This window comes from Psammomys obesus, unplaced genomic scaffold (genome assembly GCF_907164565.1).
Source record: "Psammomys obesus unplaced genomic scaffold, mPsaObe1.curated_primary_1811, whole genome shotgun sequence".
NCBI classification, from domain to species: Eukaryota; Metazoa; Chordata; class Mammalia; order Rodentia; family Muridae; genus Psammomys; species Psammomys obesus.
This window is the reverse complement of record NW_026592510.1, coordinates 19,604,325-19,627,765: the sequence shown is the minus strand read 5'-3', so window position 1 is coordinate 19,627,765 and position 23,441 is coordinate 19,604,325. Positions and strand designations below refer to the sequence as shown.

Here is a 23,441-nt window from a genome sequence, read left to right as displayed (position 1 = left end):
TGCGTGTGTGTGTATGTGTGGGTGTCTGTGCATGTGTGTGGGTGCCTCTGTGTGCTTGTGCATATACACATGTGTCTCTGTTTGCATGTACAAACTTTTAAGATAGAAGGGTCCTTTTCTACTATCCTCATTTGCTTTTTGTTGCTGTAACAAAGACCATGGCCTAAAGGCACTTGGGAAGGAAAGGGTCTATTTCATTTTACAGGCCACAGTCCTTCATTGTAGGCAGTCAAGGCAGGAGCTCAAGGAAGAAACCCAAAGGTTTGGGGAACCAAAGTGAGCTGAACCATCCCATATCAATCATTAATCAAGAAAACAAACCCACAGAAGGAAACACCCTACAAATCTGCCAAAGATCTATGTGATGGAGGTATTTTCTCAGCTGAGGTACCGTACATCTTCCCAACATGACCCCAGCTTGTATCAGGTTGATAAAAACCAACTGACACTGCACTAAGATATTGTAATCAATAAACACATAGGAAAAAGTATCAAGAGCAAAATCTAAATTTCTTTTTGGTAATAAATACACAGCATGCATGTAAATTGAAAAACTGAATACAAGGAAAGACAGCAATTGCAGTACTTGCCAGAGTTCTCTGTAGAGATGTCTGCCAGATCAGTGAGGCCAGAGGAAAAAGATAGCAGGCATGTTCACGTGAGTGAGAGAAATAGAGAGAGCAATGAGCATTGCAAAATTCTCATGCCTTTTAATAATTAAAGAAACACACATCCCAAATTGCCAAGTATTAAACATTCTGACAGTGTTTTAATTCTCTAGTGTTTTAAAAACAGGAGGAAACAGGCACTCACATATTTTGGTGTGACATATTCAAGGATGAAAATATCCATGGCAACTAAATGCTTTGAATCCAGTGGCCTAAGCAAGATGCTCTTCCTAGAAAATTATCCCACAGCCATATGGGCTCAAATGACATAATATCCTATGTAAAGATATTAAAGAAAACACTTTTAAAAAATATTATAATAAAATTAACTCTTTCATCATAGTTTCGATAAGCTGAGATTTCAACAAAGTAAAACACTTGAGAGTTAGTTCTAAACTGAGCAGCGTTATAATTCCTGAAATGAGGAGAAGCCTGTGCCATTCAATAGAGTCAATTGTCAGACAGAGGAATTGTCACACTAATTCTTAAACCCTATGTGTGAGACTGAGGAGGGGTGCCATTGTCCATTTCCTCTATTTCAAGAGGAATTTCCTTGTGGCTTAAGTGTTACTCCTTCCTCAACTAATAGGCTGTGTTTAGAGAGCTTTCAGGTTAACATCCTAAAGGCATGTTCGTGTCTAGTTCCCTCCCCCTTCTGCCACCCTCCTAACTTCCCTCACTAGCTTCACTCTGCTCTTGCATCTGTAGCAACTAGCAGCCTCCTTGGAGTATAGTCATGTTCATTCTCCCCTTGAGTATGAGTCACATGAGGGCTCACTCCTGGTGCTGAACCTTCTGTGGGTTTAGAGAAGTGGAAAGTGGCCTGTCGTGTACCCTTCCTTCCCTGTGTTGTGTGAGGCTCTTCCTGAGGACACATGAGAAAACGTCTATCCACCCCAGATAGGGGGAGAGAAACAGAGCAAGTAAGAATGTTTTCAACATCCAACTTGGCAAGCCAATGAATTTTATTGGGGTTGCTAACAGGAGTATGGTTGAGGCTGGGGTTACTTACTGGAGCAGAAATGACTCAACCCACAGTGATCACCAAAAGCCCACTTGGTGTACTGCACAGCCTGAAGACTGCTCCACGGGTTGAGTGTGTCTTCCTCAGGTAGATGGGTCGCTTGGGCTTCTGCTAGGCAACTGGGTTGGTCTCTGCCTCCTTCCTGGCAGCTCAGATAGTCTGAGAGTCTTCTAGGCAGCCTAGTTATCTGTCTTTCAGTGGTTCTTACAGCTTGTATATGCTTGGAAAGGGAAAGGCCTTGCATATCTGTTTAGTTTCAGGGACTTCCTGAAGGCTTTGGATTATTTACTTCCAAAGTTAAGGAGCTTCCCTGCTGGCTGGAATGCGTAATCTCCCTTAAGACATTTTGTCTGAATTGCCTTCCCTCAGACTGAGGGTTTCCTGTTGCAGAAAATTTCCTCACAAAACCCTCCAGCCCCTGGCTGCCATTGATCCTTCTTCGATTGCCTCTCTAGCTTTCCCCTTTTCAGAATGTCATACAGTTAGAATCACACAGAAAGCAGCCTTTTCAGGTTGATTTTCTTCTCTTGGGCATCTATGACTCCTTCACAACTTGAGGATTCATTTCTTTTCAGCATTTTAAGGATATTCTAGTGTATGGATCTAACACTTTGTTTCTCCCGTCACCTATTGATAGGCATTTCGGTTGCTTTGAAGCTTTGGCTAGTATGAATGAAGCTACTATAAACATACATATAACAATTTTTATCGGGAAACACCCTTTCAGTTGGCTAATTTCGAAGGAGTTAAACTGTATGATACAAGTTTATTTATAAGAAACTTCCAAACTGTCTTCCAAAGTTATTGGAACATTTCCATTCCCACTATCAAAACACAAGTGTCCCTGATGCATACATTCTCACTAGTTTGGTGCTTGTCCCTGTTTTGGACATTAGCCTTTCTAATAGCAGAACCCATAATAGTTTGCTATTGTATTATCTTAATATGCTCCAATGATAAATGACATCATACATCTTTTCTTATGCCTCTTTGGTATCTGTCTCTTCATTGGTGAAGTGATGTCTGCTCAGTTCTTTTGCCTCTCTCTCTCTCTCTCTCTCTCTCTGTGTGTGTGTGTGTGTGTGTGTGTGTGTGTGTTGTGTTGCTAGGAACTGAACACAGGGCCTTGTACATACATGGAGAACACACTACTACTGAGGTGCAGTATTTCTCTGTTTATTTGCCAATCAGATTGTCCGCTTTCTTACTGTTACATCTTAAGCATTTTGTATATTTTGAATAACAATCCTTTGCCAGATTTGTGTCCTATACACACAATGGTGAGTTTACTGATGTCAGTGGCAGGCATATGTCTACATGAGCATCAGAAGACATACCATGTCCGAGCCCAGAGTTCTTAGAGATCAGAGACAAGATGAGAAATACGAAACCTGAGAGTGCTAGAATTAGAAGCTGAGTTTCCCAACCCAGATAGAAAGGAAGAAGCAGGAAGGAATGCCAGAAAAATAATGGATCTTCACACTTGACATGGTGCCATGGTGCTGCCTTCCCTCATTAACAAGCTGCTGAGGGCTTCTGGGAACATAGTGGACGCAGAACAAGCCAGGGCCCTGGGGGTGGTATGGCTGTTGGTGTTGGCAAAGAAGGCTAGGGTGGGCTTCCCAGCTGAGCTTCCATGTCCAATACTGGGTCCTGGCGGATGTTTAGTGGCTGCCAAATCTCCCAGGAAGCAATGCTGTGCCATAGGTCCTTGTAGGCTATCTCTAGTTCCCAGAGCTTGCTCAGGCTTCCCTGATTTTACCCACTCACCTTCCCAGGGTTTGAGTGCTCTGAGGAGGTTTCTAAGCTAACTATGGGATGTGTCAGTGGTGGTGAGTATTAAAGGCGACTCAGACAACACTCTGTTGCCCAAGGAGTTCACTGCCTTTTCAGCCTGTTGAGAGTCACACTCAAGGCAGTTCAGTAGCTCAGAAGAGTTTACAGAGCACAATGTATTTGCCGCTACCTTTCTTATCAGTTTCTGCATTGGTATCACTTCCATTTTAACACCTGCTGCTGTACCCAGTGCCAGGGTTAGGAAGCACAGCACTGCTGTTACTAGCACTGTGCCACAGGAAGACTGAGGTTAAAAAAAAAAAAAAAAAAAAGGCAAAACAAAAAAAAAAAAAAAACAAAAAAAACCAATGTAAGTTAAATGGTCATTTTCTCCAACATAAAAATAGGAAGTTTAACAGCTCAGAATTATAGGGAAGGTTATAAATAATCGTCTTCTTCAAACCATTTAAAGCTATGAAGAATACCCTTGTTAAACTCTTATCAGTACTTCTGGAGAAAAAAAAAGGAAACTGGTTAGCAGTTTGAACAGTTGCAGCTTATTCTTATAATAAACATGATTGCTGTTTTGAATGCATAAGAAACTTTTCACCGAAGCATACTCACTGAAGTTTCTGTTGTTGAGCTGCTTTGTGAATCCAAAATTTCCAGTCTACCGAGTTGCTTGATTCTCACTTGCTGTACACTCTTTACTGTAGCCTGATTTTTGAAACAGTGCATGTGGAGAATTGTCGACTTCTCTGCAAACATACGCCCTAGCCTCACATGGCTTAGTCTCTGCTGTAAGAGCCTTACAGCAGAGGTTTAAGTAGTGTCGTCAAGTAAAAGCTCAAAACCAAAGGTATCTGGGCCTTATACCACGAGAAATATCTATAGTGTTTAACCTGCCTGGCCAAGGATGATCTGGTACTAGAACTCTAGAACTCTGACCTCAACTGTTCCCGCTTCAGCATAACCTGAAGAAAGGGTTTGGCTCTTCAAACACTCTATAAGGTAGGTGTTGTGTGGCTGGGCTGATGTCTATCTTTAAGAAAACTATGCATAATGTACAGTTCCCGGAACCTGTGAGGAGATGGTTCACAGCTTAGTCTCTTGCTTGCTTTCCCTGTGGAAGTCTCGCTGCCTCAGTCCTGTGCTGTGCTTCACTTCCAGAAGATCCCATGGCCAACCAAAGTTCTGGTCAAGAGTCGGAGTCTATTCCAGAATATACAGCAGAAGAGGAGCGCGAAGACAACCGGCTGTGGAGGACGGTGGTCATCGGAGAGCAGGAGCAGCGGATTGACATGAAGGTCATTGAACCCTACAGGAGAGTCATTTCTCACGGAGGTACTCACGCCCTGTGCGAGTCTGGGGAACGGGGAGGGCACACCCTAGTTTTCCCTGGGAAACAAATGTGGGGTTCAACTGAATTCTTGGCACATAGAACTCCACGGTCATTAGTAAGAAGACTTCAGCCTTGGAGGGGCTTCCTGTCCCCTTCAGAGGCTGCAGCACATCTCTTTAGCCTTAGCCTGATAGTTATTTCTCCCATCAAGAGTTTGCTTTCCTATGACCCATATTCTATTCGGGACAGACAGAAGTTATCCACAGTCAAAACCTCCATTTTGGCCAGGGACCAAGGAGAGGGCAAAGTGTGTTCTGTGTTTCCAGTGCTTTTCCTGGGGCCTCCCCAGGCACGTGTGTGGCTCTGATTAATTGAAGACTCAGGAAAAAGTCAGGTGAACACAGGCATTGCATTGAGTGCTGTTGACTTCAGAAAACATCAGCGGCTGTGTGATTTGTCTGCTGCATGCATCCCTTTTCCTGCGGTCTGGGGACCCCTCCCTAACTACCTAGCCATCCAAAAAAAAAGTGCACACTATGAGGCAGCTGCTGCTGTCAGCGCCCTCTCTACCTTAATGAGAACTAGGGAATAAGTTTTGGAAGTACATTAAGAGTTGGTTTTTCAGTGCTGCGGGCTGAAGCCGGGGGTTTGCACACACCAGGTAAAGGCTCTATCAGTCATCTGTCTCCTCAGCCCTTCTTAAAACCGTATCAAACCGAGACAATTCACTTTCTAAAGAGCAACGGGTGTCTTGGGCAGCCGCACCTCCTCCTGACACACCTCTCAGCTTCCTCTCCATGCACCGCTACCTCCCCTGAGTACTAGGGCCACCCAAGGAAAGTAACTGACAGAAACAGAGAATGCCCTTGCGAGCCTTTGACCATGGTCTTTCTGTTTCCTGCCTTACTGTGTGATATGGAATGATAGCGTGGCTCTGTGATGGCTGCTGTGGGCAGGGGTAGGATCCTGTGAGAGGAATCTCTCCTTCAGCTCTTTGGAATGAGGCTGAGCAAAGCTTTGCTGAGAGTTGCTGGGATGACAAGCAGAACAGGAGCCCTCCTCCAATGTTTACAAAAGTCATTTTTGCTCTTCAGGACCCCTTTGGTATTTTTATTTTGGGGCAGGAAAAAAAAAAAAAAGAAAAGAAAGAAACGAAAACACAAGCAAATAAACCTCACAAAGATTGACTATAAAAGTGAACTGTGCTTCCTGTAATATGCACGGGAAACATAGAAAAGTCTGCCAGACTACGTTAAAGTCCTTTGGTTGATGATGGTCAGACACGTTTGCTCTTAGGGCTTTGTCTTAGAGTCACACGTCATGAAAAGGCTGGCCCACAGTTCTGCTGTCACTGTAAGACTAATCTGCCTCTTGATACTTTAGTACAGTCATCTCTTTATTTTCTTAAGCTCAGTCACACCAAGTGGGTTGGGTGGCCTGGTGTCCAGGTCACGGGAATCAGGCCGGAGGGGTCACCAGGAGTACACTGGTGGTCAGGGCTGTCTCTGCCTGTGTGGTCTCTTTAAAGTCCATCTGTGACCTGAGGGGAACCTGGTTTGCTGAGCTCTGTCCCTGCCGCCGCCTCCCTTTGGCACTTGCTCCTCTCCACAGTATGTTGTGTGCCCTCGTTTTATGCCTGAGTGATTGTTAGTTTGTTTTGAAGAGAAGGCCACCTCTCCTTTCCCTGGCTCTGCCTCAGTCTCCTTCAGGTTCCCAGCTGCATGAATATGCCTCTAGCTGCACCTCTGCTTGTTATTAAGAAGCCATCTCTTCCTACATGCTGGACAGCTTTTGTGCTCTAGGTAAAAATCGCTCAGATGTTACTTCTGAATTTGGCAAAGCCTAGTCTTCCATGTTGGAGAAGCACACCACTCTCCTGGAATCTGTGATAACATAGGATCTTAGCTGCCAACTGAGCTTCTAAGCCTGGCTTCTGGTGCGCATGTCAAAACAGACAGCACAGTGAGCACAAGCCTTGCTTCCATGATCCCTCCGCACTGATTCCAAAGATGTTTCCTATCAGCACCAAGAAAAACTCCGGTAGGACAGTGTTCAGTGTAAGAAACGGCCAGGTGGGAGCAACAAAGGGCTTGGAGACATTGGTTTACAGTCAGATGCTGGCCAGGGTTCTCAGCGTATTGCTTATCCACTCTTTGATGTGGATAAGACCTTGGCATGAGCACCGTGTGTGCAGTTCAGAGGCTGAGTTCACAGTCTCAGACCCTTCTCCATCCCCCAACCTTCTCTGGCCTCAGTCACTCCATCAGCTGAAAGAGGAGGATTGTGATACCAACGTTCACATCCTGTGGTCCCATGAGAAACATTCTTGCCATCTGCTTAACGGCCCTCCCCCTCAAAAGAGCAAAAACTGTGATGGGTGGTTTTACATGTCACAGGGTCACGTGGAAGCCAGAACTGACCCTTTTTTTAAAACTTAGAGCTGAGAATAAGGTCACTGACTAACCAAGGGCTATCATACCAAAGGATGTTAACAAGGAGTTTGCTTTCTTGTTCTCTTTTTACTTCTCTTATTTCACTCTAGGAGACTCAGGTAACCTTCTCCGCAGCATTGCTGGACAAAAGAGACTGGAAAGAAAGAGCAGAAGGGTTGCTGGCTGGGGTGTGTGTGTGTGTGTTCTGTTGCACCGTGACATCTTCCCTTCTCTCTCCATTCCATTTGCTGGCCAGCAAACTTGTGTCACATCTCTTTCATGCCTCTTGTGTCACCTCAGGTAAGGCCTGCCATCACCGCTCCATGGGGCCTCAGGAGGCTCCATGGTGGGATTGGTGGCACTCCCCATCCCCAGAACATGCATCCTACACCCGCCTCTTATTTCTGAGAACAGATTCTGACAAACTGAATATGTAAACAATCAAACTCTAAGCCAGACCTGCGACTCCAGCTACTTCGGAGTCTAAGAGGGGGATTCTAAATTTAAGGCTTTCCGCTATAGAGCAATTCAAGGCCAAATGGAGCAACTGAATTGAGATGCTAACTCAAAATGAAATTTAAAAATCAGACAAGATGTGGCTCAACAGTAAAACACTTCCACAGCCTGCACAGGACTTAGATGCAGTCCTCAGGACAAACAGACAGACAAACCAAATTTCCTACAAATTATGTTACCAGCAGGCAACTTTACCTAAAAAGTGACATGGTTTGGGGTAGAAAGTGAGGGCTTAGCCAGGCCCAGAAAGCATCTGTACAGAGGACTAGAAAGAAAAGTTCCTCACTCTAGTTATGACTGTTAGTAATTTTTTTTTTTTTTTTGAGGTAGGATCTCACTAGGTGACCCAGGGTAGCCTTGAACTCATAATCTTCCTGCCATAGCATTCCAGGGCTATGATTGCCAGCATAATGCTCACTGGTGAGCAGTTATTTTTCAAGTGTGTCCAAAACTTCACTACAATTTAAGGGACAAACTTTCATGTGGAGTTCCTTTTCTTTTATTGCCTTTCCTGTATCATCTCCTCTTCTCTTATTTCTTCCCCGCCATTTTGCCCCATTTCTTTTTGCAGCTCCTCTACCCAGCATGTCTGAACCTACTTTTATTTATAAATCCAGCAACTTTAGCTAATCCCTCACTTAGGCTTCAGTCCCTGCATACTCCTTTGTTAGATGATTCAGGGATTGCGGAGCCACAGGACCCTAAGCACATATACATTTTTCTTAGGAATTCTCCAGAAGCAGAAAAGGTAACTAAAGAGCCCTGCACTCAAGAGCTCTGACACCTGGAGCTGACAGCTACATTTAGAAAGATGCATTCATGCTTGTTTTTCCATTGGGATTGTGGCGTTGACTCTTTTGTGTTGGACACTCATGTTGTCCTGTGCTGTCTGGACTGCATGTCTTCATGTTATCTCCCTTCTACAGTCCTTGTGGATTTCCATTTGTCTGTGAGTCCTCAGAAATAAAAAATGTTTGAAACAGGAACTTCTCATATAAAACATATGTCTTGAGATTTCCTTCATGTTAACCTTCTAAAAAGAAGCTGGTAAAGAACTACATTGTGGGAATGAAGGAATTGAAGCAGCAAGTCCAGGAGGAGGCTGAGGGGATGCTGTCTCACAGATGTGCCATACCAGATATAAAACTGATATAGGTAGCATCTTATAAGATTCGTGGCAAAAATACCCTGCACAACAACCCAAATTAGTCACATTTACAAGCCCACAACTGGATGTATTTTTAGTCCACTTTCCCCCTGCTTTGTTGGTGGAAGAGTCATGATTGGTGTCTTTGTTGGGGACATCTTATTTAACTGTTTCTCAAGAGGGAGCCATGTCAATCTACTGCCAACACTTTCCTGCTGTGTCACTGCCAGAGCCAGCTCTAAAAGGAAAATGGGAGAACAGGATCAGTTGTAGGAACACTCTTGTCATGCCCTGCTCAAAGCTTCAAAGACATCTTTATGTGATGACTGTAAATTTGAAGTCATATCATGTAACCTGCAAGTATGTTAACGGCTGATGACATGGCTAAAGCAGGTAAGGCTTCTGCCTACCTGGTGACATATATTTTATACCTAGAACTCCTATGGTAGAACGAGAAAGGAGAAAGGTTGAAAGAGGTCACAAATTGTCCTGTGACCTCCACAAGTGTGCCAGGGAACATGTTTGTACATACAACACACTCAAACACCAAATAAGATAGATAGATAGATAGATAGATAGATAGATAGATAGATAGATAGATAGACAGACAAGAAAAACAAATGTAAGGAGTGTCTGGTGGTACATACCTGCAATCCAGCTACTTAGGAAGCTGAAGCAGGAGATAGCAAGTTTAAAGGCCCACCTACGTTGCAGAGTGAGTTCAAGATAAGCTTGACACTTTAGCAAGACCTTGTGCAAAAACAATTAAAGGCCGGAGCGGTAGGTCAGCGGTGTAGCAGTTGCAAGGCTGCCAAGACTCTAGGCTCAAGCCCTAGTATTACAAATGGACATGTTGCAGACTGATCAAGGCTGAGGGCATCTCAGTGCTAGAGTGTGAGGTGAGCATGTGTGAGGTCCTGAGTTCAATCCCCAGTACTAACCCAATGGCAATCTAGGGCATTCTCTTCTCCTTTAAGTATCAGAGACAAGCTGGGCATGGTGGCAAATGCCTGTAATCCCAGCACTCAAGAGGCAGTTGGATATCTGTGAGTTTGAGGCCAGCCTAGTCTACAAAGCAAGTCCAGGACAGCCAAGGTTACACAGAGCAATCCTGTCTCAAAAAACAAAAACAAAACAAACAAACAAAAAGTATCAGAGACACATTTCATTCCACACACCTACCCAGGGAGAGCTGACCAGCACCTGCCATCAGTTTCAGAAATGAGCTCTGAGGAAACAGAATGCTGGTGGGAAAGATGCTAAAATTATGGCACTTATTTCAAAAGATGGAAATGATGTCCTGAGCTGTACGTATATTCCTGGACTTTGGGAGTTTGAATGGTAGAATTACTTGCATTTCACAGATCCTATTTTTCTTAGCTCTATGTGCAAATTAGCACTTCCACCTCCCACCCATATCATCCGGAAATGACTCTCAAGTTATCCCAAATGTGTATATTTTCATAGGGCTTGAAGAGAATTTAGGTAGGCCCTTTTTTAGTACACTGCTTTCTCTAAGATGTGAGACTGTGAAGTCGATGCTGTTATTCTGGGCCTGGCCAGAAGTTACTATGTCTTCCTGCTCTTCCTGTTATATCCAGAGAATCCAGTATCACTACAGTCAAATGATTAGGCCTGGGAAGCAAAATAAAGGTATTTTTCATGTCTCTCTACTCATCCCTGGTTATTGGAGTGTATGGGTCTGGGATTGTATTGCAGTACACTGACTAAATTGTTGCAGCTAACTGGATCTAAAACTTAAGAAAACCAATATAGCTCTAATAAAGTCTCTTTCTCAACCATCAAAATGATTTTATATAAATTAAGTTTTTTGGTTTTTTTTTTTTTTTTTTTTGTAAATCAGTGTTTAGGTAGAAACTTATGAGTCAAAGTGCCTCATATATATATATATATATATATAGTGGCTAACATGTACAAGACTATATAAACATGTTAGCCACTAAAAGATAAACACACACACATACACACATAAAGGGCAAGACTTCAGATTTCTTGTGAAGCAATGTGACCTTGTTAAAGGGATTTCTTTCAGTTACACATATCTTCTCATTTGTCCCCAGGATACTATGGGGACGGTCTGAATGCCATCATTGTGTTTGCTGCCTGTTTTCTGCCAGACAGCAGCCGGGCGGATTACCACTATGTCATGGAAAACCTTTTCCTGTGAGTGGTGATTGGGTTGACATCTGTGGGCATGTGATGGCTGATAAGACACCTTTAACTGAATGGTTATATGGCATAGCTGGTCCTAAGCCTTTGATAAGAGGCCAGTAGCATTTCAGTCACGGAGTCTTGCTCTAGGGAACTCCGGAGAATAGAGGGAAAAGAAAATGAGCAGAGTTTGGTCCGTAGTTAAAACTTCTGTGACATTTCCTTTGGGCAAAGAATTGTTTTTGTTCCTGATGACATGGCCTTAGTGACAGAAACCTGCTTTAATTGACTTTTGCCCTTGTCTAATCTGAGTTGCCCTTAATGTTTGATAACATTGCTGACATATTTTTTTGTCAGCTTTTAAACCCACATATTATTCTTGGGTGGCCGCACATAAACAAATAAAAGGGCAATGTTAACGCATTGTTCTCAAGAAAAAGATAACACACACCACTATCCTTCATTGTCACTCACTCTGTAATTTGAATGTCACTTAATTGTGGTGTAAGTAGAATAAAACCTTTCATGCGGGAACTGAAAACATTTCTCCTCCTTCCTGTGACCAGATATGTAATAAGTACCTTAGAGCTGATGGTAGCTGAAGACTACATGATTGTGTATTTGAATGGTGCAACCCCAAGGCGGAAGATGCCAGGGCTAGGCTGGATGAAGAAATGCTACCAGATGATTGACAGACGGTATGTGGGTGCCACCATTGAATCACTCTTTTGACCCCCTTGATAGCTCTCATGTATAATAATCATTATATATGAATCAGTCATATCTTAGGGATACCCGGCCACTCAGACATGAAACAGTTAGTTGTAAAACTATTAATGGAAGTGCCATGTGATGTCTGAAGCTAATCTTCCCTAGGTTTTGCTGGCTGAGACTAGCAGACCTAGTTAGTCCCAGCGTTGGTGGGACTTGAATGGACAAACCGAGGAACTCATGAATCTTTAATGGTGCCGTGTGACCTCGCTACTGTTTTATATGCTAGGGTAATGATGGCCTACGAAACTGTTGCGTTCTTATTTCGGCATTCACGTCACTGCAAGGTGACTGCTAGCCCAACACTGCCTTTGTGTGCACCTTCTCAAGATACTTACCTCTCTGCTCAAACTTTATTGTCCTATATAGAAAAATGAAAATAACAACTACTAGTTTATGATATCTAGTATGTATTACATCCTGTTAGATGACATTTTTTTCGTAATGTAACGGTTTTTTTTTTCATAACAGAGTGCCCTGTTACATTTAATAAAACTGTTTATTTTTTTAATTTTTATTTTTCACAATTTATCCATGTTGTAGTCCCCTCCCCCATCTCCTCCTGGCCCCACCCTTCCTCCCTCTTCTCCGCTATCCCATTCCCTCTGTCCACTGAAAAGGGAGTCCTCCTCCCCTGCCATCTGACCCTAGCTTATCAAGTCTCATGAGGATTGCCTGGATCCCCTTCCTCTGTGGCCTAGCAAGGTCAAATTGCCAGGGGGAAATGATCAAATAGCAGGCAACCGAGTTCATGTCAGAGACAGCCTCTGTTCTTCTTACTGGGGAACCCACATGGAGACTGAACTGCCTATGGGCAACATCTGAACAAGGGGTCTAGGTCCTCTCCATTCATGGTCCTTGGTTGGTGCATCTGTTTCTGCAGGACCCCCCTCCTAGCCCAGATTTATTGGGTTTTTTTTTTTGTCTCCTTGTGGAGCTCCTGTCCCCTCCAGGTCCTTGTACCACCCCCCTTCTTTCATAAGACTCCCTGCTCTCTGCCCAAAGTTTAGCTGTGAGTCTCTGCATCCGCTTCGATCCCCTGTTGGGTGGAGTCTTTCAAAGGACCTCTATGGTAGGCTCCCATCCTGTTCCTTCTCTTCCACTGCTCAAAACTCTGTTTTATGATTCAACAATAATAAAGTAGCATTTGTTAATACTGAAAAGTATGCCTGATAACCACATTAAATTAAAATGGTTATTTTCATTTATATATAAGAACAAAATAAGGCTTAGTCAGACCAAATAAATTGCCAAGGGTCAGATGATGTAGCTTTGCTGGAAGAATGCTCCCTAACATACACAGGGCACTGTGTCCCATCCCTTAAATATACCTATAATTCCTGTGTTCAGGAGGTGAAGGCAAGAGGATCAAAAGTTACAAGTCATCCTTAACTCATACATGAGTTTGAGGCCAGCCTGGGCTGCACGAGGCCCTGCCTTAAAAACCGAAAACAGTTAACAAATACATTAATAAATAGTCTAAATTGTTATTGAGGACGTGTTCTTTTCAAGTTAACAAAGATAAAGCTAACAAAGTTGAGAAGTATCAAGAAGCAAAAATATGCCAATTGTTAGAAAGGTGTGTGTTGTACAAGTATTGCTCTTCTCTTTTCCATTTGCATCTGTGGGAAAATGAGATTTAGGTCTCAAGCTATGACTCAAAATTCACTCCAGGAAGCTAGGACGATAGCCTCATTTATGAAGTGCTTACCAGGCAAGCACAGGGACCTGAGTTCAATTCCCAGCACTCACAAAAAGACAAAAACTAAAACTTGGTGTGGTGGTGCATGCTTAGTCCTGGACATTCTACCCCTTAACTTTACTAGAACTCCTCCCTAAAACTGCATGTATTCTTATTTGGGGAATCTATTTTCTGTTTCTGACGAAAAGCAAGTTAACAGGAATATAGAACTGTTTCTTTTTTTCAAAATAGGTTACGCAAGAATTTGAAGTCATTCATCATTGTCCACCCATCTTGGTTCATCAGAACGATCCTTGCAGTGACCCGGCCTTTTATAAGGTATAATTGTGACAATCACAAGACAGAGGACCACTGCATAGGGTGTTTTCAGAGCGCGCAGTTTTCCTGTGACAAGGATTTGAAAGCTGAGAGAATCCAGGAAAACTTAAATTACCTCTACCTTTCTGGAAAGATACTTTGTTCTCATTTAAAGGGCCACACCTTTAATCTGAAGGCACACGCCTGTAATCTTAGCACTCAAGAAGCTAAGGCAGGAGAATTACAAGTTCCAGAGTACCAGGTTCCATAACTAACGCTTTCTTTAAAAAAAAAAAAAAAGAAGAAGAAGAAGTGATAATTACTTTATATAAATATTTTTCCTAACCATTGCAAAACCTGGCCTCTAAGTTCCTTCCGTAAGTGTGGAATGTGACGTGGTGAGAGGTCCACGCCACATAGAAGGAGCCTTAGGCAGTACTTTACAGAGATACGTTATTTTGTATGAAATCCACCTTTGGGTGACATGAGGTGGTGAAGGCTAGGAAGGGCAGAAGGCCTTACCTGTGTCATTTCTTTTGGGCAAGAACTGTGCAGGCATCAAAATTGGGTAAAGAGTCTGAGGAGCAGTTTTGAGAGTTGTGTTGGGCTCTAATGTAAGGATTCATTGTTTTTATTCAATGAGTATTCAACACTTGACTTAGGGACTGTATAACTTTGTGTTTGGAAATGTAAAGCAAATAAAACACAGTACATAATATAGTAAAAATTTAAACACTTAAATGAATGGAATGGTATTTATTTTTCTATTTATTTGTTTTTTTAACTATACCGTCTAGATTTTTTAGAAGAAGTGGTATTTCTAATAATTAAAATAATAAATATTACTATTTTAATATTAGCATTCTCATTCTTCTAGTAGTTGAGGATTCTGCTGGGGAAGATTATCTGTTGACTAAAGGTGGCACACTGTGGAACATGTACCCCTCCACACAGATAGACAGACAGACAGATAGACAGATAGATAGATGGTTTGAATATTATAAAGAGTACATGGTGTATAAAAAACTATTTAATAACTACAAAAATGCTTTGATAACATAAAAATCAATGTACACAGATAAGCTTTTAAATCGCTAGCTTCCCCCCCACCCCCAAACAGGGTTCCTCTGTGTAGCCTTGGCTGTCCTGGACTCACTTTGTAGACCAGACTGGCCTTGAACTCACAGAGATCTGTCTGCCTCTGCTTCCCAGAGTGCTGGGGTTACAGGCATGCACTACCGCACCTGGCTCAAGTTTCTCCCCTTGTATTTTATTTATTTTTAGTTTACTTTCTGTATATGAGTGTTTTGTCTGAGGTCAGAAGAGGGCACTTGACCCTCTGGAACTGGGGTTGCAGCTGGTTGTGAGGAATTGACCCCATGTCCTCCTGATGAGAAGGAAATGATCTTAACTGATGAGTCATCTCTCCAAGGCCAAAATTTAGCTTTAAAAAATACTAAAAGTTTATTTAAGATTTTGTATGACCCCCACCCCTCCCCTGGGCATGGGAGGGCTGGCACTACCCCTGGCCACTCCCCTCTCCAGCCACTGCTCAGCTCTCCACAGTTGAAGGCTTCTGGTGGGGGTGCGAGGGGGAAAACACTCATCTTCCCTTGTGTGCCTGGCCGCGGGGAGTTTGACCATGTTCCAGTGAATATGTGACTCCTTCCTCCCTCCCTCCATCCCTCTCTTCCTTCCTCCCTCCCTCCCTCTCTCCCTCTCTCCCTTCCTTCCTTCCTTCCTTCCTTCCTTCCTTCCTTCCTTCCTTCCTTCCTTCCTTCCTTCCTTCTTTTTTGAGAGGGAGGGGAGGTACAGAAAGGACTGATGGGTACATGATGTGAGACTCCAAAATAATTATTACTAATTTTTTTAAAGTACAAAAACTTTTGTATGGGCGTGTGTGCATGGTGCAGTTGCTGGTGGAAAGGCCAGAAGAGGCATCTGCTCCCATGGAGCTCGAGTTACAGGCAGGTGTGAGCCAGCCAGTGTGGGTACTGGGAACTAAACTCGGCTCTTCTGCAACAGCACTGTATATCTTACTGCCGAGCCATCTCGCCAGCCCCCCCCCAACGTAACTCTAACAAAACAATGTTTGGCTTTTTGGCTTTCGAGACAAGGCTATGCTCTGTACCCTAGACCGGTCTGTGACTCACTAAGTAGCCAGCGCCAATTTTGAACTCACTGAGGTCCTTGTGCCTCAAACCCAACCACTTCTTTCTCAGCTTCCCCCACCTCCTCCACTTCTCCTCCTCCTTCCTTCTCTTTTTGGTGCGTGTGTGTTCTGGCTGTCTTGGAGCTTGCTACGTAGACCAGGATGGTCTTAAACTCGCAGAAATCATCCTGCCACTACCTCCTGAGTTCTTGGATTAAAGTCATGTGCCACCAGGCCCAACCCTGCCTCAACTTCTTGAGTTTGGGGATTATTGTCATTTTTTTAAATAAATAAATTTTATTTATTTTCAAATAATTTTTTAATAAATAAAATATCCTTTGCTATATGACTTTAAAAATTGATAATGGCTTAACACACTCTACCTTAGTGGTAGACCACTTTCCTACCATGTGCAGCATGCCCTGGGTTCAATCCCTAAGACTGTAAACCAAACAAGACCAAATCACCTGAAGTGGAAGACATCGAACATCCACGGAAAGGACTCAGTCAATGAGTCCTTATTGATCACTCTGGTCTTGGTTACGGATGCTTCGTAAATGGTTGTGATCTAGGAAAACTCTCTGACCGTCTCAAAATATTGTTGCTTGGTGTTCTTTTCAGCCATTTAAAAACTATATGAACAGGGATGGAGACATGGCTCAGTGGTTAAAAGAAGTTATTGAACAAACATGAGGACTGAAGGTCAGATCCTAGCATCCATATAAAACCTAGGCATGGTCCTGAACCCCCCCCCCCGTAACCCCATTAGAGAGACGGGAAGATAGCTGGAGCTGGCTGGCTGAGAAAACACAGGCTCTAGTTTCAGTGAGACATCCTGACTCACAGGAAAAAGGCAAAGAGTAATAGAGAAGGACACTTGGAGTTCTCCTGTGACTTCTGGGCAAACACACACACACACACCCACACACACACACACACACACACACACACACACACACCGTGGCTAAAGAACATCTTTAGTGAAGGTACGTGAGAAATTGAGTTTGTTTTTCTTTATTTTAAATGAGCTACTTGTCTGTACCAACGACTCAATTAGTCACAAATGACTGAGAACTTGCACGGCTCAGTTGCTGCCTAGAGGACCTCCAAGCTTTGCTATGGATACAGGGCAGAGAAGCTAGCAGTTACCACACAAGTAGAAATTGAAGCCCTTTATGGGGGTGATGTCTCTATGTAAGAATGAAGTTGGGGGTAATGTGTGAAAAGCAAGAGATAAAGGGGTAATCCAGGCAACCTCCAAGGTGAATTTGAGGGGCCACATGGGTTAGCTAGCTGAAATTAAGAAGGGAAGCAATCCAAGTGGAGGAAAGGGCAGACAGGAGGCACAAAGGGCAGAGCACGGTGTACTTAAAGCTATCCGTTCCAGTGAACAAAGCATCAGAGAGGTAAGGCAAGCCTGATGCCTTCCTTCTCGCTTGTCTACTTTGTCTTTTGTTGGAACCCCATAAGTCACTTAAAACATTGGCTAGACACCACACAGTTTTCTCATAGAGTCAGCGCTCTGTATCTGTGGGATCTGCATGTACAGAGTCAGCCAACTAGTGATAGAAAATATTAAACAGGGAAAAAAAAAATCTCTGAACATGCACAGACTTTTTTTTTTCCCCTGCTCACTTTTATTCCCCCTAACCAACTATTGGCATGGTCTCGACATTGCACTATGTATTACAAGTACTCAGAGACAGTTTTCAGTATGTATGCCTAGATCATGTGTAAATGCTATAGCATTTTGTGAACAGATTTTTAACATCAGTTGGATCTGGGGCACTGGGGGTTGAGCGGTGGTTCCTGGAACCAGTCCGCCATGAATGGTGAGGGAGAGCTGTATATGCACTCTGAAAGCACGGAGCTTGCAGAAGTAGAGAATAGACTGGTAGATCCAAGGCTCCAGTGATGCTCAAAGGGTAAGCTCAAAGGGAAGAGAATGACAAAGTTCAGGAGAGCCTTTATACAACATGATGGCTAGTATACACTTTATACTTTCAAGTTTCTAAGAAGGTAGACTCAAATGTTCTTACCAATAAAAAGGAAAGAACATGAGTATGTGAGGTGTCATGGATTACCTAGCACAATTTAGCTAGGCCTCAAAGCACTGCTATTTCTGAGCACGTGCTGTATACATGGTATATATATATATGTCAATTAAAAATAATAATGGCAATTCCTACTGTTTCTAATTGACAGAGCTACATATAGTTACATATAGTTAGTTATATATAGGCAAGTATGATGTATAGCATATAACAATAATGAAGAAAAGATGGTGAATTTAGGAGGGAGAGGGAAGAGTTGGGTGGAGAAGGAGGGATAGGGATCATGGAGATGCAGTGCTCATGTATGATCTTCTTTAAAAATATATTTAAAAAACTGAATAAAACAGTGCCTGTCCCACAGTAATGGCTGAGATAGTGTTACCCTTTCTGTCCAGCAAGCATGCTGGGTCAGGGGTTTGTGAGATCTGGGTTTCATCCCCACTGACAATAATGTAAAAAGAGCCTCAAGAAGGTCTTTGGGAAGAGACAAGGGCTTTAGGAGGGAAACGTAGCAATTCATGATGGGAAGCTCTTCTTCTTCTTCTTCTTCTTTTTTTTTCAGCTCAAAGTTCAGCAGTAAAATCAAATATGTTACTAGTTTATCTGAGCTCAGTGGGCTGATCCCAATGGATTGCATCCACATTCCAGAGAGCATCATCAAGTAAGTCTGAGGGCTTTGGAACGTTGGTGAGAAATAACACACACTGGAGAATCGGGCTTGGGGTGGGGGAACACATTCCCTTCCAGAATGATGGGAAATGGCATCTTACTTTTAAAGGAAATATTAAGTATTATCTAAAAAAGAAAACGTTTGCTCTAACCTATGAACTGCTATTCTTTCACATCTCTTTCACACAGCTTGTAATGATTATTGACTTTTTAAAAAAATTATTTCATGCAATACATTTCGATCACATTTTCCAGCCAAGATTAACTACTGACGTGTTCCTTTGTTTTCTTCTACTCTGGAGACAGCATGCATTTAATATTAACTAGAACACTTATGTCCTCTACTTGACATTGAGGTCTTCCCGTTATTTGGATTTTTTTATTAAGTAATTCATCTACATAACCCCAGAAATATATTTTTAAAAGACTATTTTTCCAAAATTCCTACCTTGTCCTTATGGTGGAAGATTAGAAAGAGAGCCTTTTTTTTTTTTTTTTTTTTTTTTTTTTTTTTAGGAGTTGGTTGGGGGTGAGAAATAGTTTTCTTGCTCAGAACCAGCCAAGGAGGCAGCCTGTGGGTGGAAAGCTCATGTACTGTGGTGTCAAGATTATATCTGAAAGTAGTAATAAAGTTAACTCAGAGTACTTGGAACTGGAATATGAAGACAGAGATGTTAGAGAATGGACATTCTTATCTGGTATATTGTTGCAAAGAACCATTATTCCTTGTGCATCCTGCTTTTGTCTCTCTATGTAGATGTATGATTAACCTGTTCTTGTTTTGTTAGACTTGAAAGGGACTCGATCATGAGCCCTAAAAAAAAAAGACAAATGTGCATCTCCCTCCAGAAAATAGATGGCAAAAGAGGCCTTTGATGAGGCCTTCAAAATGTCTCAATAGCACAGTCATGGAAGTTGAGGTCTTCTTGTTTACATGACCATTTACTGTGGGTCATAGTAGAGCAGTGTTTGTGTAGCTCACGTAACTTCTATCAAACCCCATTTCACAGATGCCAGGGAGGTAAGTTAGTAAGAAATTACTTATGGAAACAGGAGTAGGAACCAGAATATCAGTAGGAGTAGGAACCAGATAGGGATGGGACTAGAGTTCAAATCCAGGTTAGCCTGTCCCCAAACGTCCACATGCTTTTCTAGCAGGCTCTTCATCTTTTCTCAAGTGTCGCCCTAGGCCCAAGAGCTCAAAAAGTAAATGCAATTGGTTTCCCTCCATCAGCTAAATCAGGCCCTGACACAGGAGTCAGGTGGCTCAGCTGAGCCTAGCAGTGTTAATGAGATCCTAACCAGTCCTTCAGTCTGCCCCAAAACTGCCTGATGAGCTTCTATCTCCCATTCTCCTCATTTGTCGACCACTTCCTGTACCTTTGAAAAAGATGACAAGGACATTCTGTCTTCCTAAAGGAGTGAGCACTGACAGGTGCCATTTCCCAGAAAACAAAAACAAAACAGTGGGACTTCCATGGTGTGGCAGAAACAACAGAATGCAAAGAGGATGGGCTTTGGGGGCCGTTGGAAAAGTTGCTTCAAGAGGAAAAGTTCCATTTAGAAGTATTTGTTTTCTGGAGGAAGAAGCTAGCACCATGGGCCCTCCCCACTCCCCACTTCATCCGTGTTCCCTCCTGTCCTTCTGACACATTGCAGGGTGTCTTTTCTGCCCTTTCTTTTACTAGTCGTCATTGCTTCATTTTCACATTGTGCAATTTCCAAATTGACACAGCCATAACTATCTTCTTTTACTGAATAACATTCAAAGCATCTGATCCCAGCCAATCCTAAGGCCAGATGCTTTGAACACTGAGCTGTTTTTCCTCAGAGAAAAACAGGGCTGGGACCTTGTCTGCCTCTGTTGGCAGTGTTTGCATCACCTATCAGTTTATAACTTCTGGTTTTTTATTACCTGCCAGCGTACAACCTTGGCGTGTTTTTCAGCACCCACCTGTATATAACCTTGGTTTTCTTCATCACGCATCTGTATGTAACCTTGGTTTCTCATCACCGATCAGCACATAACCTTAGATTATGTGTGTCTCTGTTTGAGAAAGCTTCTTAGTGTATACACACACATATTGTTGACTCACTACCATTGTGCTCAGCTAGGTGTGTTGTAATTACAGCACTCAGGAGACTGAAACATAAGGATCTAGAGTCTGAGGGCAGCCTGGGCTACACAGAAAGACCCTGTCTCAAACAAACAAGCAAAACAAACCAAAATTGTTCATTCAAGGCCATGGACCACATACATTCTGTGTGAAGTGCACTGGCTTTCTTGTGCCTACAAATAGGAGGCAATGTTTGGTAGCACGCTTGACCCTATTTCAAATAGCCCAGTCACCAGCCAAAAGCACAAAAACGAGAGGAACTTTCACTAAAGAGACTAAATGAGACCGGACGTGTGGCACGGCCTCATCCTGCTTGATTTCTGCTGATCCTGTGCACAAAGGGGCAACTTGAACTTTTGTTACCTTGTCCATGTCCACACGTGGCCAAAAGCACTGTACATCGATTCTGGAAATTTCAGATGTCTTAGTGGACAGGCAAATTTGCAAATACGGAGTCTGCAAATGATGAGGATTGACTATGTATTTATAAACTGTAAGTTGATCACTGTACCTAACAAGAATAAGTTTTCTCTCCAAGGCCCGTCGTTGTCTGGGTAAGCGTTTTCTCTCTTGTTCTGACCGTTGAGTGCATTTACCTATCACTTTCCCACCGTTCCTCACTGTCCTCATGGCGTCCGTTTCTTATCTTGTAAGGTACGATGAAGAGAGATCTTTTAAGAGAAGTGTGAGGTAAAAATTGTGTGGGATGCGAATTCACGCTGGACCCCTTGTGTGTGTACTCCAGTGTTGTATTTGTGGGTGACCTCAACATGCTGCCAGAGGAAGAGTCTGTTGCATCCGTCCTTTGTATCGTCCTCAAAGTCTTTGTCCTGTGTCTAACGCTGTTGAGGTCAACCTGATTTGCAACCGAAACCTACTAAACCAGATATGCTCCTGACTTGGCCCAGGCTGTGAGCTAACTTTTTTTTATACCCAGCACATTGATGTGGATGTTCTGAGCTTTATTTAGCTGGCATGTTTCTCAACCCCTTGCAGCATCTGTATCCCCTTTATGAAGGGATTCTCAAAGCAAACACACACGACTGCTCAGCAGGAAGGAATGGCACCATGTTCAACTGAGTCTGTCTCATTGTGCCCAGAGACACTGAGAAAAAAAAGAAAAGGAGATTTTACACCCCTTACATTTAGCCCTGCTTTGAGGGAGACGCTCATGCTCTGCTTGCTTTTGTTTGTTTGTTTGTTTGTTTCTTCCTTTCCTCCATCAATGATTTTTGCTCGTGCAGACTGGATGAAGAACTGAGGGAGGCATCAGAAGCGGCTAAGTAAGACTTGGTTTTCGTTTTGAGGCTGGTGTGATGTTGGCTTGCAGTTCGGGAATGATGGGGAGAATCTGCATGCATATTATCGCACCCCGACAATAACCTTGAAAATCCCCTCTTCCCCCATCAATGTAGTCACTGACGTTTTTTATTATAATCTATTTCCCCCCAGAATCTTGTGATCCTGAGGAAAGCATTTGCCACTGTTTATTTTTATTTTTTTAATGTATCTGAAATGCTGAATATCCACAGAAAACACATCACAGACGTTACATGGAGGGTGGTGTCTGTCTGGCCTTTACATGGACTGATGCAACAGAACCACCCCTGTTCGTTATCATGAGGGGAAACAGCAGCAAGTTAAAATTTGAAAAAAAAAAAAAATGTGTAGAACTAGTTTTACAGCCTTCCAAGATTTAAGTAACACTCTTGAGTTTGGCTCAACCTCTATGAGTAGTGGCTGCTCTTCCTGAGGACCAGGGTTCTATTCCCGCAGGACGGCTTACAACTGTCTGTAACTCCAGGTCTTAGGGATCCCAGACCCTCTCCCAGCCTTTTCAGGCATTCTATGCATATAGCACACGGACACACAAACAAAACACCCATACACATAAAATAATCGTAAAAATAAACAAACGTGTGCTTTAGTTTTTTAAGCAATATCATTTAACTCAGAGTTATTTCCAAGTTATTTTGATAGGGTGGTGATTGCCCAGTCTTCTTGAAGCATGATCCTGAAAAGGGCAAAAATATGCTATCATGAAAAACATAAAATAACCCCATACCAAATGGTGTTATTTGATGAATTATTTAGTGAGGGAGCCAGGAAAAGAGTTCCCATGTACTTGAAGAGAATTTAAGCTGCATACATACCCATGAAAGTCAGTTCTTCCCTTGTCCCAAGGCATCACATGGATATCTGAAACCATCCACAGTTCCAGGCCCTGACTCCACTATGTTTTGTGCACAGACATACCTGTCATTCACAGTTGGTAACAAACCATGGCAGAAGTTACTTAAGACCTATGAACGAGTTATTCCTCTAATTTTCCATTTAGTGTTTTTCAGAGCATGTTCGACTGCTTGTAACTGAATCTGCAGAACGTACAATTGCAGATTTCAGGCATAGGGAGTTTACAAAACGGCTGTTTAGATGAGATAGCTGGCTCAGATATCAAGTTGTTTAATGTTCAGTAGGGCAATAAACTAACAACAGATTATCTTTTCCACCGGACAAAGGTGGTTACCTCACTTCAGGACATAAAATCTACACGTTAACCTCTGCCCCTGTGGTACTGAGAGACAGCCCTGGAATGTTGGCC

General features: G+C 42.8%; 1 protein-coding gene across 2 annotated transcripts in view; it reads left to right on the top strand.

Annotated features, from left to right (window-relative positions):
- Window positions 1–23,441, top strand: part of Prune2 (prune homolog 2 with BCH domain) — a 195,805-nt gene that overhangs the window by 162,172 nt on the left and 10,192 nt on the right. The window contains exons 9-14 of one of the 2 annotated variants that reach the window (XM_055613838.1): window positions 4,642–4,812; window positions 10,987–11,089; window positions 11,644–11,775; window positions 13,782–13,868; window positions 18,616–18,714; window positions 22,084–22,122. In XM_055613838.1, the coding sequence (XP_055469813.1) occupies window positions 4,642–4,812; window positions 10,987–11,089; window positions 11,644–11,775; window positions 13,782–13,868; window positions 18,616–18,714; window positions 22,084–22,122 (631 nt within the window). Of the gene's footprint in view, window positions 1–4,638; window positions 4,813–10,986; window positions 11,090–11,643; window positions 11,776–13,781; window positions 13,869–18,615; window positions 18,715–22,083; window positions 22,123–23,441 lie in introns of both variants that reach the window. The other variant, XM_055613839.1, reaches the window with a different exon arrangement.